The sequence below is a fragment of the Populus alba genome, chromosome 5 (assembly GCF_005239225.2).
Source record: "Populus alba chromosome 5, ASM523922v2, whole genome shotgun sequence".
Taxonomy (NCBI): domain Eukaryota; kingdom Viridiplantae; phylum Streptophyta; class Magnoliopsida; order Malpighiales; family Salicaceae; genus Populus; species Populus alba.
The window spans coordinates 11,071,337-11,086,502 of NC_133288.1; the positions used below are offsets into that span (position 1 = coordinate 11,071,337).

Genomic DNA, 15,166 nt, shown 5'->3' on the forward strand with positions numbered 1-15,166 from the left:
TGTGTTGTTGAAAATGGTCAATATGAAAAATAAATAAAAAAAGACATAGTTTCGATCCATCCATCAAATTGCTCTAAAATTTGGTGAGGAGATTTTACAAGCTCGATTTTATGAAGGGTTTTCGTTTTGTAACAAAACAAGGTCTAAAAAGCCTTCAAATTAGGCTCATAATATGTTATTAGGGCAAGTTTTTTCGTTAATATTTTTGAGTTTTCTAAATTGTTTAGAATATTTTTTTTCTTATTAGGAATTTTCATTTTCTACTTTGTTTAGCTCTAGTTTTATTTATTTATTTAAAGAGCTGTCAATGTCCTAGAAAAATCTACTATTTGAAGAGAAAATATTTAATAATTCAATTTTTTTATGTGGAGACCTTTTTAGTAATTAAATTAGCAACAGACCTCACAATGTTGACTCCTAGGCTAGAGAGGCATGAAAAGCAATCAGTAGAATGGGTTGTAAAAATAGGGCGGGCTGCTGAAGGCTAGGATCAATTACGCCCATGGAATGAAGAACGGTAGTCTAATCCAAACAAACTATCAATTCTGGAGACTTAAAAGTTTTTTAAGTTCATCACCTCCCCTTCCAATCTAAGCAATTCAGCTCGGGCTTCATCAATCATCGGTTTTGATTGGTCACTGGAATAAAATACATGAATATCATTTTTGTCCTTCAATCCAGCTTAGTCCAGGGTCTTTTTCGATCATCAGTCCACTTATCTTTCTCCTCATTCCGGCAGCAGCCTCCCATCTCCCTGCAGAGGCATAAAGATTTGAAAGCAGAATGTGTGTTGCACTGTCTTCTGGCTCTAATTGTAATATTTCTTCTGCTGCGCGAACTCCTATTTTCAAATTCCTTTTATTGACACAAGAGCTCAGCAAGGTTCGCCATAATTCCAAATGATCTTTGCTGTAAGTTGATTTGATAATCAGTTCTTCTGCCTCGTCCAGCAATCCAGCTCGGCTTAATAAACTAACCATGCAAGAGTAATGCTTAGGACCAGGTATAACATCATTTTTCTTTATATGACTCCACAAGAGCTTTCCTTCTTCAACCAAACCACCATGGCTGCAGGCGGACAGCAGGGACAAAAATGTTACTTGATCAGGTCTTTGACCATTGACTAAAATCTTCGCAAAGATTATCATCGCCTCCTCTGCCTTTCCATGTTGGCTATAGCCCCCAAGCATCGAATTCCAGCACTTCAAATCAGGGTTCGAAACTTGGGAAAATATTGATCGAGCAGCATGAAGGTCGCCATTTTTTGCATACATATGTACAAGACTTCCACAAACAGATACTTCAGCATCACATCCTCTTTTTACAGTCTGAGTATGAATCATCTCTCCTTGGTTTAAAGTTGCCAGGTCAGCACAGGCACTCAAAGCTCCGCTGAGAGCAAAACTGTCAATCTTGTAGCCTTCATGACACATCAAGCTGAATAATTTTATTGCACTTTCCCCACCACCCAATCTAGAATGACCCATAATCATTTCAGTCCAGAGAACAACATCCTTCTCTTCAATCATATTGAAAACCTGTTCAGCGGATTCAGTATCCCCATTTTTCAGATACATTGACAATAATGTAGTTCCTATGAAGACACTCCTCTCCGAACCCACTTTCATAACCTGGGCATGAAGAGGTTTCCCATAACAAGTTGCCGAAAATGCACTAGTAGCGGAAATAACAGCAGCAAAAGTGTATTCATCTGGTTTAGGAAGAAACACTCCTACCAACTGGAGGAACAGATTCATAGCATCCGCGCCCTCTCCATTTTCCGCATATCCAGAAATCATTGAGTTCCAAGATACTAAATCTGGGTTCTCAATTTTATTAAAGACATTAAATCCAGTTTCGGTGTCACCACAACTGCAATACATGTCAAGCAATGCATTTTGCAAAGGCAAATCGGCTAGTACATTCAAAACAATAACTTGTGCATGGATAACTTGTCCACACCTACAATCTCCCAATTTACCACAAGCATTCAATATCATTGAGTATGTGAACTCGGTTGGAACAATGCCATGCCTCACCATTTTACCAAATAATAAAACCCCTTCCTCTAACCTCTCATTTTTCAAATTCCCAAATATCATGGAATTCCACAAAACAACATCCTTCTGTACAACACAACCAAAAACTTTGTTTGCAGATTCCAGATCCCCACAATTCGAATACATCCCGAGCAATGATGTCTGAACAAACACATCATTAAAATACCCATGCTTAACAGATAGACCATGGATCAATGACCCCATAAACCAATCCTCAAGCAAACAACAAGCTTGAAGTGAACTCGAGAAAGTTGACCCATTAGGCGTCAAACCTTGAGTACCCATCAGCGCAAATAACTTCAAACTCAAGAACCCATGATTAGAATCTCTAGAAAAAGCTGAAATTAATGCATTATACGAAACAATATTTCTTTGAGGCATTTTGTCGAACAGTTTCTTTGCGTTGAAAAGAGAACCGCAACGCGCGTACATAGAGAGGATGTTGTTGTTCAAATATGGACATTGTGCATAGCTTGTTGAGATCGTGGTTGTGAGGATTAGAGCGTGGAGTTGATAAGCCTTTCGGAGAGAGGTTATGGTAGTGCATTTTTGTATCAGTGTCGTTAAAGATAGAGGGTTCATATAAAAAAAGATCAGTTAACTGCTGCACCCGCCCACAATTGATCTAAAAAGGGCTTGAATGGAATGATGAACTACATGTCGCTTCATTTTGGTGCCTATGTAAATACGGAGCTGTTCCATGTCGTAAGAGGTTCCCTCATTGAAGGTTACTCCATATTGAAGGTTACTCCATGTCAAATTCTACTTTTTAATAATTACTTCTATCAATATTTATATTTATGAAAGTTGCTTTTTAAGATTTTATAGGGAAAAAATATAGGTCACACCATATAAGCTTAGGATGTTTTTTAAAAAATATAGTAGTGATGGTAATTTAAAATGTTTTTTATTTAGAAATACATTAAAATAATATTTTTTAATTTTTAAAAATTATTTTAATCTGTTCATATCAAAATGATATGAAAATATAAAAAAAATTTAATTTTAAATAAAAATAAATTTAAATTTTACAAGAATGTGGTTTGAACCGCGTTTCTAAAGAGTAAGGGTGATCATTTTCGGTTCAGTTCAATTTTTATAAAAAAAAATAACAAAATCAAATTAAAAAAAAAAACCAAAACCGGTTCAAACCGACCAGTTTTGGTTCGGTTTGGTTTTTTAGGATAAAAACCGGTTCAAACTAGTTTGACTCGGTTTTTTCAGTTTGGCTTGGTTTGGCTTGGTTTTTTTCCGATTCGGTTTTTTCGGTTTCAGGCTTATAAAATTGAAACCGAACCGGTTGGTTTTTTCAAAATTTTAATCGGTTTTTTTTTTGTTTAATCAGTTTTTCGGTTTTTTTGCTCACCCCTACCAAATTGTCTCTTCATCTCCTTTAAAAATCTACAACATTAGAAAGAGAAATGAATAGGGATGAGAAAAAAAACCCGATTAAACCGAAAAAAATAACAACCGAAAAAAACCAAATTGTGAAAAAAAACTGATCCAAACCGACCGGTTTAGTTTTGGTTTTTTAAACCTGAAACCGAAAAAATCAAACCGATCCAAACTAAAAAAATAGAGCCAAGACGGAAAAAAAAAAAGAGTCAAAACCAAGCCAAACTGGTTTGAAATGATTTTTGTTCTAAAAAAATCGAACCGAACTGAAATCGGTTGATTTGAAGCGGTTTTGGTTCGGTTTTAGTTTTTTTATTTGGTTTAGTTATTATTTTTTAATAAAAACCAAACCAAACCAAAAATAATTATCCCTAAAGATAAAGAAAAAACAAAGAGCTCTCTAGGAGCAAAATCATCAAGAAGAAATTGAATTCATAAAAACAAAATGAAGAGAGTTGGGTGCACTATTCATTACTATCAAGACTTAATTTCTAACTACTTCAAACTAACCATTGATGTTTCTCAAATTAAATACACTAAGCTTAAACCCACTGTGTTATTGATCATATAATAAAAGCTAATAAAAGGAGAGTGCTTGAAATAGATGGATCAAACCTGTGGTATTCAATAGAAGAGTAACTAAAAGATATTAACACTACCAGGAAATTAAAAAACAATAACAAAATATTCTATTAACATTTAGACAAATACTTCTTCGTTAATGTTAAATGTTGACAGGATAGGCAACCAAATATTCATGCTACACAATTAGATTTTATTGTTCATTTTTTATTTGCAACTAGTTTCTTGACAAAATTATCAATCACCTATTCCATCAATAAATCTTAAATATTATGTAAGTTTTATAAAAAAAAATTCACATTGGGTGCAAAGATTCCAATGAAATCCCTAATGGGATTTCCTTTCCGTCGACATTTTCATAATTTTATTTTGTTAGATTGCATGTTATTTATGTATTTGATTGTTGTTTGTGTTGGAATCATATTATGTTTAGGATTTCATGATGTGGTTGTTAAATTTAAAAATATATGTAAATTTGTTAGGTTATCGTGTTGTTATTTTTAGATAAAAGTTATATTTGATTTTAATATCTAGTTTCAAAATTAAATGCACGTTGTTGTTTCAAATATGGTTTTTTTTGCATGTATTTTGTGAATTTACTTTATTTTTTATTTTTTTCTAGGACTACATTAATTGCATAGTTATTTTGGCGTTTTATTTATTTTTTGTTTTGAATTCATGGCAAAAAATAACTTAATATTGATACTCTTAGAATCCAAATTGTGGGAGTGTTGGTTGCTACATTAGTTTTTATATGTACATAAAAATTATTTTTTTTCAATAAAAAAATTTTCGTTTTAAAAGTTATGCATGTTAGGATATGATTTTAGTGTCCATTATTGCTTCTTCTTTTTTCCTTCCTGTTTTCTTGGCCCCGATCCATGTCAAACTGCTTGCATTTGAATTTACAATCACATTTGTTGTTTTACATTAAGAATCATATTTTTGGACCATATCTGAATTTAACTATGTTTACACATAATATTGCATTAACTTTAGTTTTACATTAAGAATCATATTTTTGAATTGAAGATCTTGAAATTGAAATTCTTCGATTTACTATGAGTTTAAATCCATGTTTCTTATTTTTATTTTATTTTATATTGGAGTTCTAAATTTAAAGCTATTTATTTGGATTGCCAATGGAGTTTCTTTGCATAAGAATTAGTTAGGTTACCTATAGGATAACTGTATTTATTCTTAACATTTTAATATTTAAAATATTTAAAAATATCATTGTTTTATTATTGTTTCATTCAGGATGTTAAATCTTTAATAGTGCATGGTGTTTATTTTATTTATTTTCTTAGATGTGATAGTTTATTAAACAAGTTTGGTGTTGGAACATGATTTCCTTTCTTTTCCTCTTTCCAAGCAAGCAAATTATAGCTAGCTAGGTCAATTTCACTCCTTCAGGGCCACCAAATGTGAGTAAGGGCTTTAAACTCATTTTACCTAATTTTATTACCACAAAATTTTTAGGTCCAAAACTTTTTGTTATTTATAAGTAAGGATTGACATGTTACTTTAATAACAAACACTTGGTAAATGTTTAAGAATGCGGTATAAATTATATTTTTGAAAAAATTATATTTTTTAAAAAATTTTCAGATTGTTTGATGTGTTGATGTCAAAATAATTTTTTTAAAAATAAAATAAAATTATTTTAATGCATTTCTAAGTGAAAAACATTTTGAACCGCCACCACTGCCACAATTCTAAACGCATTCTTAGTAGGTTAGACAACTTAGCATAAAAAATGTGACTTGCAATGTGGTTCCTTAAATTAAACAAATATATAACAACTTATTTTAGATATGATATCTTAATATGATTTTTATTTGTTATAAGCCTATTATTATAGAATATTTGCAATATCAATCTTAGATGTCATAGTTATTTTTAAAACTGGTGATGGCTTTTATATATTTATTTACCCTTTTGTTCGCCTAATCATGCAGCTTGAATTACATAATTAAGATTGAAATGTAAAGATTAGAAAGACAGAAAATTAAAAGGAATTGAGAATCCTAAAAGTTGCTATAAAAGTCTCACAAGAATATGACAAGTTTGAATAATACTTTAGATATGATAAGTTGAACTTGAATAGACAGGGTTGGAGAATTTGCCAAAAAAAAAAAAATTATAATTATCCAGGAAATTAAAAATATTGTCTAGAACAATGCTATCTATAAAATTTAAAAATAAATAGAAATAAAAATCACTGTGAAAATAAAGTTCTAAAAAGTCATTAAAAATGACAAAAAGCACAAAACTATGGAAACAAAGACTAAATGATGGAATTTAGGTTCCAAAACAATCGCAAATAAGCATAATTAGTTGTCTACGACGTTCACCTCTTAATGAGCTTTTCAAGCTACGGTGGTTTGCATCATTCTGACACCCGAATTAAAAATTATGGCTAAAATACTTAAGGGTGGAAAATATCCCTAAAGTAGATCAAAATTACTATATCATACCATCCTTGTGCTTATGTGCTCGTCCAACACCGTCAACTTTATATTTGACAATTCAGCTACTTCAAAATATCCTACATCACTTACACATCCCATATGAAATCATCGATGAGTAGTTTTAATATGGATCTAGGCATGCATATAACATAATCAAGCCCTTTACCATAACCCAAATATATTGGCTCACCCCAATACCCCTATCACTATGTGGTGCTCGGGTTTGTATGTAGGGTCAGCACGCCCTAACTCACCCAAGCACTCCTAGGCACCATATGACTCTCGGTTCTGATTGCTAGGGAAGGGTCGTCCTAGCACCACGTGGTGATATGGCAATGCAAGATCCATTGATCCATTAAAATGGGGTATAACACAGGACCCAAGACAATTGAGCCCTTTTCCATGACCCAAATGTGCTGGCTCAACCTAAGCCAGTCTCATCACCACGTGGTGCTCGGGTGGGGTTGGCGCACCATGGCTCACCCAAGCACCACTTGGTGCTCGACTCTAATTGCTAGGAAAAGGTCACCTTAGCGCCATGTGGCGCAAGGGCATACCAAGCGTCAGGTGTCCCCTTTCTATTATTATTATAATATTATTACTTATAATAAAAAAATGGTATTATTTGTCTTATAATTATTATTTTTTTTATTATGATTAAAAGTATTAATATTAAAAATTGTATTATTTGTGTTATAATCATTTTTTTTATTATTATAATTAAAAGTCTGTGGGTTTGGACACGTCCATGTCCAACACCAAGTTGGTACGCGTCCACGCCCATCTCGAAGTTGGGTCTAGACGTGTCCCCGTCTAACCCTAAATTAGGTATTTCCTTATAAAATACTATGAATTGCTATAAATCATTATATTCAGTTTTTAAGTTTTTGATTACCAACATAACTTTTTTTTTCATCAGGAATATTAGCTTCATCACACCTTTAGTTTCTATTACTTATTTAACATTGATTCATAATTATAACACTACCAAGCACATTTGTTTCATAGCTCGTGGCAACGCGCAAGCATATCATCTCGTTGTAAAATAAAATAGATGTTATTTTTACTGTAGTAGTTGTTACTATGGATCACACTGTATATTAACATTGCAATCCATAAAATTTCAATTAGGTCCCTAAAGTTTTTAAGAAAGTTCAATTTGATCCCTAAAATTTTTGAATTCTTCATTTTCTTCCCTATAGTCTTAGGTATTTACCTTTTGGTCCTAAAACTTTATTTATCCTACATTTAAGTTCTTTGTATCTTGAAAAAAAAGTTAAATTAAGTCCTAGAAGTTTTGTAAAAAATTAATCCATCCCCAAAGCTTTTGATTTTTACATTTTAGTCCCTATAATTTGGGTGTTTAGTATTTTGATCATGAACTTTATTTTGGTCACTAAATCTTTCAAAATTTACAATTTATCCCTATAGTTTTAAGTGTTTAGGTTTTAGTCTTAAAACTTCATTTACCTCATGTTATGTCATTAATGTTAATAAAAATTCAATTTAATCTTTAAAGTTTTCACAAAAATTCAATTTCATCTTTAAACTTTTTTGATTTTTGATTTTTTATCCTTAAAATCTTATTTCTTTAAATTTGGGTTCTAAAACTTCATTCCCGTCGCATTTCAGTTCATAAATACTAAGTAAAAAGAGAGAGTCATAGTAAAAGAGACAAGAAAGAGATTTTAGCCCACTACATTTAAGCTATAAAAAGATTAATCTTGGTGTTAATGGTTTTGTTTTGGAGATGATAGTTTAATAAATATAATTTTCTCCTTTAACAATGTCGAATAAAATAGATCAAGATCTTTAAATGTATTTTATGTTTGATTTTTAATTTTTAGATTGATTAAATACTATTTTTGGGTTGTAAATAAAGTTATTAAGGATTCTATGATATTTTTAGTGTATTTTGTTTGTTGAAGTTCGGGTTCTAGGGGTTCAAAAATCATGTTGTTAATTAAAAACATGTTTCATCCAATACAAGAAAAAAAAATGTATATATTTAGAATTTTGACTAAATAAATACATTTTTTAGAATTTTAATCATTTGAACTCTTTTTTATATTTATTTTAATTATTATAAAATTAAATAAAAATTGTCTTTGAAAATGATCCAGCTGCCTAAGTTTTATTTCATTATTCCATAGTTCATTATACATATATTACTGTTAATTAGTAGAATAAAATATTTCCATGTGTATTTATTTTTTACTTATTATTAGAAAGCTCACTTTCAACTTTAGTTTTTAATTAATATTCATAGTTTTTTTTTATAATTTATTAATTTATGAGATTTGTGTTAAAAATTAACATCGAGACCTATTTATAACACAACATTGATACAAGATAAAATTTTATAATATTTGGATCAAAATAAACAATCATAACAAAGTTTTTTTTTTTCTCTAAGTTTTTGAACTAAATCAAATAAAAAATCAGTTTAAATTAACTAGTTTTGATTTAGTTTGGTTTAGTTTTATTCTTTTCCAAACTTGTGCAAGCTGAAATTATTTTAATAGAGTTTTTTTTATTGGGCTATATTTTTAAAGGTTTTTATAGTTTATTCACCTTTGTATATAAAAATGATTCAAAAAATAAAAAGATAATATATATATATGTTTTTTAAAATAGCAAAACAACGCAACGCTAAACAGGCGATTAAAGTTTACCCCCAGAAGAAAAGAAGTGGAGTACAATTTAAACCCGTACTTAAAACACAGCGTTTTCATTCGTCAAGGACGATCACCCAGTTACAGTCGGACAGTCACCTTCACAGCGCCACAAAATCACCAATATTTTGAAGCTGAAAGCCAAAACAAATTACCCTAAAAATGTCTCCTGATTCCAAGCTCTCTCTGCTCTGCCGTCTAGTCGACAACCTACCGGAACCGGAAACAACAAAAACGAAGGAGAGGGATCTTCTAATTTCTCTTTCTCAGGTCACCGTTGTTTCACTTATTGAATCCTCTCTCATTCACTATTTCCTTACATTTACATTGAGTTTTTCTTGTCTCAGGTTTTGAAAGTAATTCAGACTTGGATTCGAGAACTTGATAAAGTAAATTACTCTATTCTCTTCCTATTAATTTTGATCGATAAACTTCAAAACAAAAATTTTCAAGCTGTAATTTATTTATTCTACAGGAGACTGAAAGTAAGAAGAAATGTTATGGTGAGTCGGTGCTGCATCATGAGAAGCACAGCTGTTTGATTAAGATAGTAACTGACTTGGTAATCTCATATCTCATACTCTGTTTTCTTTTTTTGAAAAATTTTAGTGCCCTTTTTTTGCTAATTGTTCAAAAATATTAATTTTTATGTGGATAAATTTATGCTGCTTTATTTGCATTTGTCAGTGACAGTGTAAGGGTAAGAGAAGAGAGAAGGGATCAAATTCCTTTCTATCTAAAGGTGGTTTAGATTTTGGAGAGTGGGAATCCTAATGAGACAATAACATGATTTTGGGGGGTGGTTTACGATAAATCTATGCATGTTTTTTCACGTGTGATATGTATTCGAAAGTTTGTTTAGCTACACATTTTTTGTTGTTCTGTTCTTACTTATTATATTGAGCCTGATACTCTGATTTTGTGAAATTCACTTTTGTGGGTTGTTTCTTGACAGATGCTTCTTCTTACAGTTGAGAGTCAATATGTACAACATTTAGTGGGCAACGTTCTTGTAGTCTTTTCTGAGTTTGTGGCTTTGTCTGTAAGTTAATCTTCTTTGCATGTCATGGTTTATGGTGCACCAGTGCGTGTTATGTGTTTTACTGTTGTTAGTATTATGAATGTTTTGCAGGGAAGTGGGTGGGATTCTTTTATTCATTCATTAAGCACTTGTCTTGAATTGGCGATTGCCAATGTGTTCTTGTGTTCTTGGGAACCATCAAGAACTGGAGTTGAGGATTCAAATTGTGATTTTTCAAGTTATGAAGTCTTAAAATCTAGTTTGAAAGGTGGTGACTGGTCCACAGCAGCAGGGATTGTTCGCGTTTTGAGAAATATATTGAAACATTTGAAGCAAGAGTGTGATGATCAACTTCTTGAAGTGTATTTGGGTTCTGTCAGTTCCTTTCTTTCAAATGTGCCTTGGGAGTCCATGGATGAGATTCATGTTGATCAGAGTTGCGACGCTTGGGATGGTGATCCTCAGAATTGCTGTTCTAAGGATGCTTCAGTTTTCAGAAGTTTTGGTGCAAAAGAGCCAAAAGTTCTGTTTCTAGGGATTTTTATTCAGTTCCTTTGCTCTTTGGTTGAGCAAAGTAGTGCTGTGGAAACTGAGGTTGGTTCCCAAGTTCAGTATCCAGTTCTCTCCATGGTCATCAGTCTTGTTCCTAAACTTGCATGCTGGTGCCTTTGCAAGAAAGGGAAGAGTGTGAAGCTGTCAGTCTCTCAATACTTCAGACACAAATTGTTGGTATTGATTTATCTTATTTCTTTTCTTTATTTTTTTTTTTTTTGTTTTTGAGAAATTATCTTTTTTTTTTTTTAATGTATAGAGTGGAGAATATTTTTCAAATAAATTTCTTAGGAAAGTCATATTGAGATGAATTAAAGGCTTACTTGTTTTCGCTATCCAAGCAGGAGGCTTTTCCTTTATGTCTATATGCTAGATGTTGCCTTTGCATTGCATTTTAAATTTTTAATTGTCGTAGAAATGCTTATTGTGTAGGCATTTGCTGAAGTGCATGATAATATTCCACTGATAGGGAATAGTTATCACTTGGCTGTATATATCATTTTTGTTGAACTTCATTATTCTTGCAATAACATAGAAGTGTTCTGCAGATGCTAATGCTGAGAATTAGTTACGTAACCTGTCTAGGTTGCTCTACTCTAATTTTATGGTTGCAACTTCTTCATGAGTACTTCGAAGAGCTTTTGCAGAAACCCATAAGCAAACTCGAGGCTGGTCAGGATGAATGTCTAGAAGGCTCTCCTTTTTTGTTAGGTCTTTCTAATGGAGAACTTGATGGCATGCATTCCAGTCATTTGCAGAGGCAGACTCTGCTCCTTTTTCTAAGATGTTGCTTCAGTCTGATGAGTTTCACAGGAGAGACAAGCAGGCAATGTGTGACTTCAAAGACAATTCTCAAGTCTTGCTTGACGGTTGCCTCAGTCTCAGATCTTGATTATTGTAGCAGAAATAAAGGTTTACTGGAGCTTTATAATTGGCTGCAAGGGCATCTTCCAGATGATAAATTAGTTGATCATGAAAGGTATCTGGAAAAGTGCATGGGCTTTTCCTTATCTTTCCTCCAGTTATATATGCATGAGGTTTGCCATTTAACCCATCAGGAACTGTTCTTTTTAAATTTTGGAAGTTTCTCAGTTTGCAAGCTTGACACAATTAGCTTGATCTTAGATTTTTTTCCTATATTTTTTCCCTTTCATGGATGCTCCATTGGGGCTTCTGTGCTCTAATTGCTTTGTCTACCATGAAATGCAGGATGATGTATTATTTATGGTCCTTTTGCAACTGCTGAGTGTGCCTTTATGTTCTGAGCAATGGTGAAAATTGAATGTGCCGTTTCTTTGCTGTCAATATTAAAATAGAATTGATTAGGGAACATAATGGATTATTCTATTATATTCAGGTTAAATGGAGAAAAGCAGACATCTCAATATCTGAAAGATGCTACTCATCATGTCTCAAACCTCTTTAATCCTGTGCACCTTTTCCATCTATTCCTTGCTGAGGCAAGTGTCGAATTTGATGCCCCCGGCCCCCCGGAAAAGAAAAAGAAAAAGAAAAAGAAAAAGAAGAGAGATATTAAAAGACATTTCTGCAAAATGTGATTTATATTTTGACACCTATGCTTCTTGTTCCCTTACAGTTGCATTATGACCACCAAGTGCTACTTGATTACCTTATTTCTAAAGATGTTGGAATCAGTTGTGCTGAATATCTTTTAAGGTATGTCTTCCAGTCACTTTTGGAACATGCTAATCCTTGCTCCTAACTTGTAAATTATACATTCTCAGTAATAACTTGATACAATTCAGTAGTTGGGTCTTATTAATTTGCTCCTCTTACTCACAGAACTCGACGCTCAATTTAGTGTGCTTCTTACAAATCATTCTTTGTATTTTTTTTCATTATAGGTGTTTGCGTACGGTACACAATTCATGGAACGAATTTGCCACATTTTCTATGGATTGTAAAGTTGTAAATCAATCATGTTGCAAGAAGAGAAGACTTCTGTTGGATGTCTCTGATTTTCAGGGAGAGTTGTCATCTATACCTGTGCAATGCATTTCTCAATCACTTGAGGAAGAAGATGAGAAAGAGTTTGAATATACCTGTGAAAACCACCAAAACAAAAGACAGCCATTCAAGGAAGCCAAAGATTGTTTGATTTCCTTAAAAGCTTCTGTGGAAAGTCTTCATCGAAAGAATTTGTTTCCATATAATCCACTAGTGCTCCTGAAACGGTGTGTTTTCTCCTTAACCGTTATCTGTTACATCATTTATATTTTCATCACAGCAGGATTGACCTTAACGTAGTTTGTTTATTGAACTGAGCCTTTGACATAGTTTATTGTTTTCTTTTCAACATTCTTCCAATAATCTGGAAAAGTAATTATGTGCTGTATGTCTTTTCATTTGCTCAAGTCATGCCCTTTTAAGTGATCAACTGTTGATAAAAACCAAGCATTAAACAACATTTGAAATAGTATATTTGATTCAAATTTTATATGATGTCCTCAAGGGGACCCAAAAACTTGCTGAGAAAACCACTGTATTTCCAACTATGTACCTTAATGATTGACTTCTTGATGCAGACAGATTCATCATATATGCTAGTTATGGAATTTGGTGATTTATGTAGTAATATAAAAATTTGTAAGAGTCTACATGAGACATCTATGCATATGAGTTTAAGACTCCTTGACATGAATTAACCTTGAGTGAGTGTTCATATGCTCCTCCTTATTTAATAAAAATATACATAGATAAATTGACATTATATTGGTTGCTCTTTACTTGCAGTTTATCACAATTTCAGGAGCTATGCCATAGTTGAAAGAATTATTGTCTTCCTAGAATGGAAGAGCTATTAGGAACTTTAGTGGCAATGCCACTATCTCTGTTCCAGAATAAATAGTGAATTTGAGATCCTATTGGCAAGAAGGGTTAGCACTTAGCCGTTCCTCGGAGGTATGAACTGCATAGATTGGAGTATTCATCACGGCAATTGGGAAGACATCCATTCAATGTTTTAAGGGCAATTGTTCAAATATTTTGTTTTTTGATATATGGGTTGAAGGTCGGGTTGTAAAGAGTAAGCTAGTCTCCTCGTGCAATCATGCAGTTAAGGTAGTTTATACTCCATATCCTATTATATGTGGTGCTAATTTCAATTTTTGTTTTTGTAGTAGTATAGGAGGCAAGGAATTTGTTTTTCTTTTTTGGTTTGGGAGCACATCTGAAATTGGGCTTGTCCTGCTTCTGCTCCACGACCATCCTTGTGAAGATTGCATCCACCTGATTTTAACACTTGAATATACATCATTCATCCTTTTGGCAATGATGCCGAATACATACATAATGCATAAAGAAAATTTGATTGCACAAACTGATGTTTGGTCTCTGCAGTTTGGACCACAGAAATCTCCCTCTTTCTCTCTGTGTGGCTGGATGCTGTTTTATGTGAGGAGGATCACTGCTTCTTGTTAACTGGAGATGCTATCAAGGGACTATAAAATGACATTTGGAGGTATCAAGGGACTGTGAAATGACAACAGTAGGTCCATTTAAAAGGCCATTCTTGAATTTTTCAAATGTGACAACAGTTGTGGACCTTTTGTTTTACTAATAACAGTTCTTCCTAAAAGAAGATAAACTAAGCTCCGTTGGCGAACTCGGACTCCTCCAACCGTATTATAACATAGCCAGCAGGACAAAAGACCAAAGACAAGGGATAGGAAAGTAGAGTGGTAGGAGATGGAGAGGCAGAGGCACTCTGTGCTAGTCCTTGGAGCCTGGTATTGGTATAAGGTGGCAACTTTGCTTAAATCAGCTGGTTATGAAGTTACAGCTCTGGACATGGCTGCTTCAGCGGTCCATCCAAAGGGAGAAGAGAAGACAAGGAGCATGGTATTTATACTCTATGCTTTCTTGATGTCTTCTGAAATTACGGGGCTGTTATTTCTAGCCCTGGTTTGTGCTATTTCAGATCTTATATGTAGGAACATTGGATCGACATATGATGGTAGCTTTTTCTTTACCAGCCAGCAAATTAGATTTTAGTGTTTGGTTCCAACTGATTGCTTAGAGTAGCATAGAATGCGATTGTGTTGGCACAAAAAATATCCTGTTTGACAAATCTTTTTTTGTTTTGTTTTGTTTGGGTTAGAGCACTTAAAACATAAACTCGATAGGCACCATTGATGGCCAGGCTGTATGGGAACTCCTATCCCTGAACATGTAGGTTAATGTGAAATGTGCTTTGATGGGTCAAAAATGTTATAAATTTCTAATGTCTAATGGATCCAAACTCTTATAGCGGCTTCCACATCTACCAAACTCTTTTTATTGTATGATGAATATTTTCCTACCTGAGAATATGGATGGGAGAGACTTGCTGTTTCCTCAAAAAGCAACCTATAAAGTTATAACCAGCTTTATTAAAATCCCCTTGCC

At 33.0% G+C, this 15,166-nt stretch overlaps 2 protein-coding genes across 6 annotated transcripts; one reads left to right on the forward strand and one right to left on the reverse strand.

Moving 5' to 3' along the window:
- Positions 1-303: 303 nt before the first annotated feature.
- On the reverse strand, positions 304-2,733 carry LOC118045786 (pentatricopeptide repeat-containing protein At3g50420-like). Its single transcript, XM_035054498.2, is given in 2 exon segments — positions 304-667; positions 669-2,733. Coding segments are annotated over 2 exon segments (2,088 nt in total). The 5' UTR covers positions 2,643-2,733; the 3' UTR covers positions 304-553.
- A 6,501-nt stretch (positions 2,734-9,234) lies between these two features.
- On the forward strand, positions 9,235-14,864 carry LOC118045787 (uncharacterized). 5 transcript variants are annotated; one of them, XR_004687036.2, is made up of 12 exons: positions 9,236-9,456; positions 9,534-9,575; positions 9,662-9,748; positions 10,142-10,228; positions 10,319-10,936; positions 11,308-11,796; positions 11,969-12,030; positions 12,117-12,219; positions 12,357-12,436; positions 12,625-12,954; positions 13,514-13,840; positions 14,120-14,864. XR_004687036.2 is itself a non-coding variant. In XM_035054500.2 (11 exons), the coding sequence occupies exons 1-11, from the start codon at positions 9,349-9,351 to the stop codon at positions 13,545-13,547; spliced, it is 2,040 nt and encodes a 679-aa protein (XP_034910391.1). In that variant the 5' UTR covers positions 9,236-9,348; the 3' UTR covers positions 13,548-14,864. The 5 variants fall into 5 exon arrangements, 3 of the variants coding, with proteins under 3 accessions (XP_034910390.1, XP_073265662.1, XP_034910391.1); XR_012169981.1 differs by having other exon boundaries at positions 13,514-13,805; positions 13,900-14,864; XM_035054500.2 differs by having other exon boundaries at positions 13,514-14,864.
- The last annotated feature ends 302 nt before the right edge of the window (positions 14,865-15,166 follow it).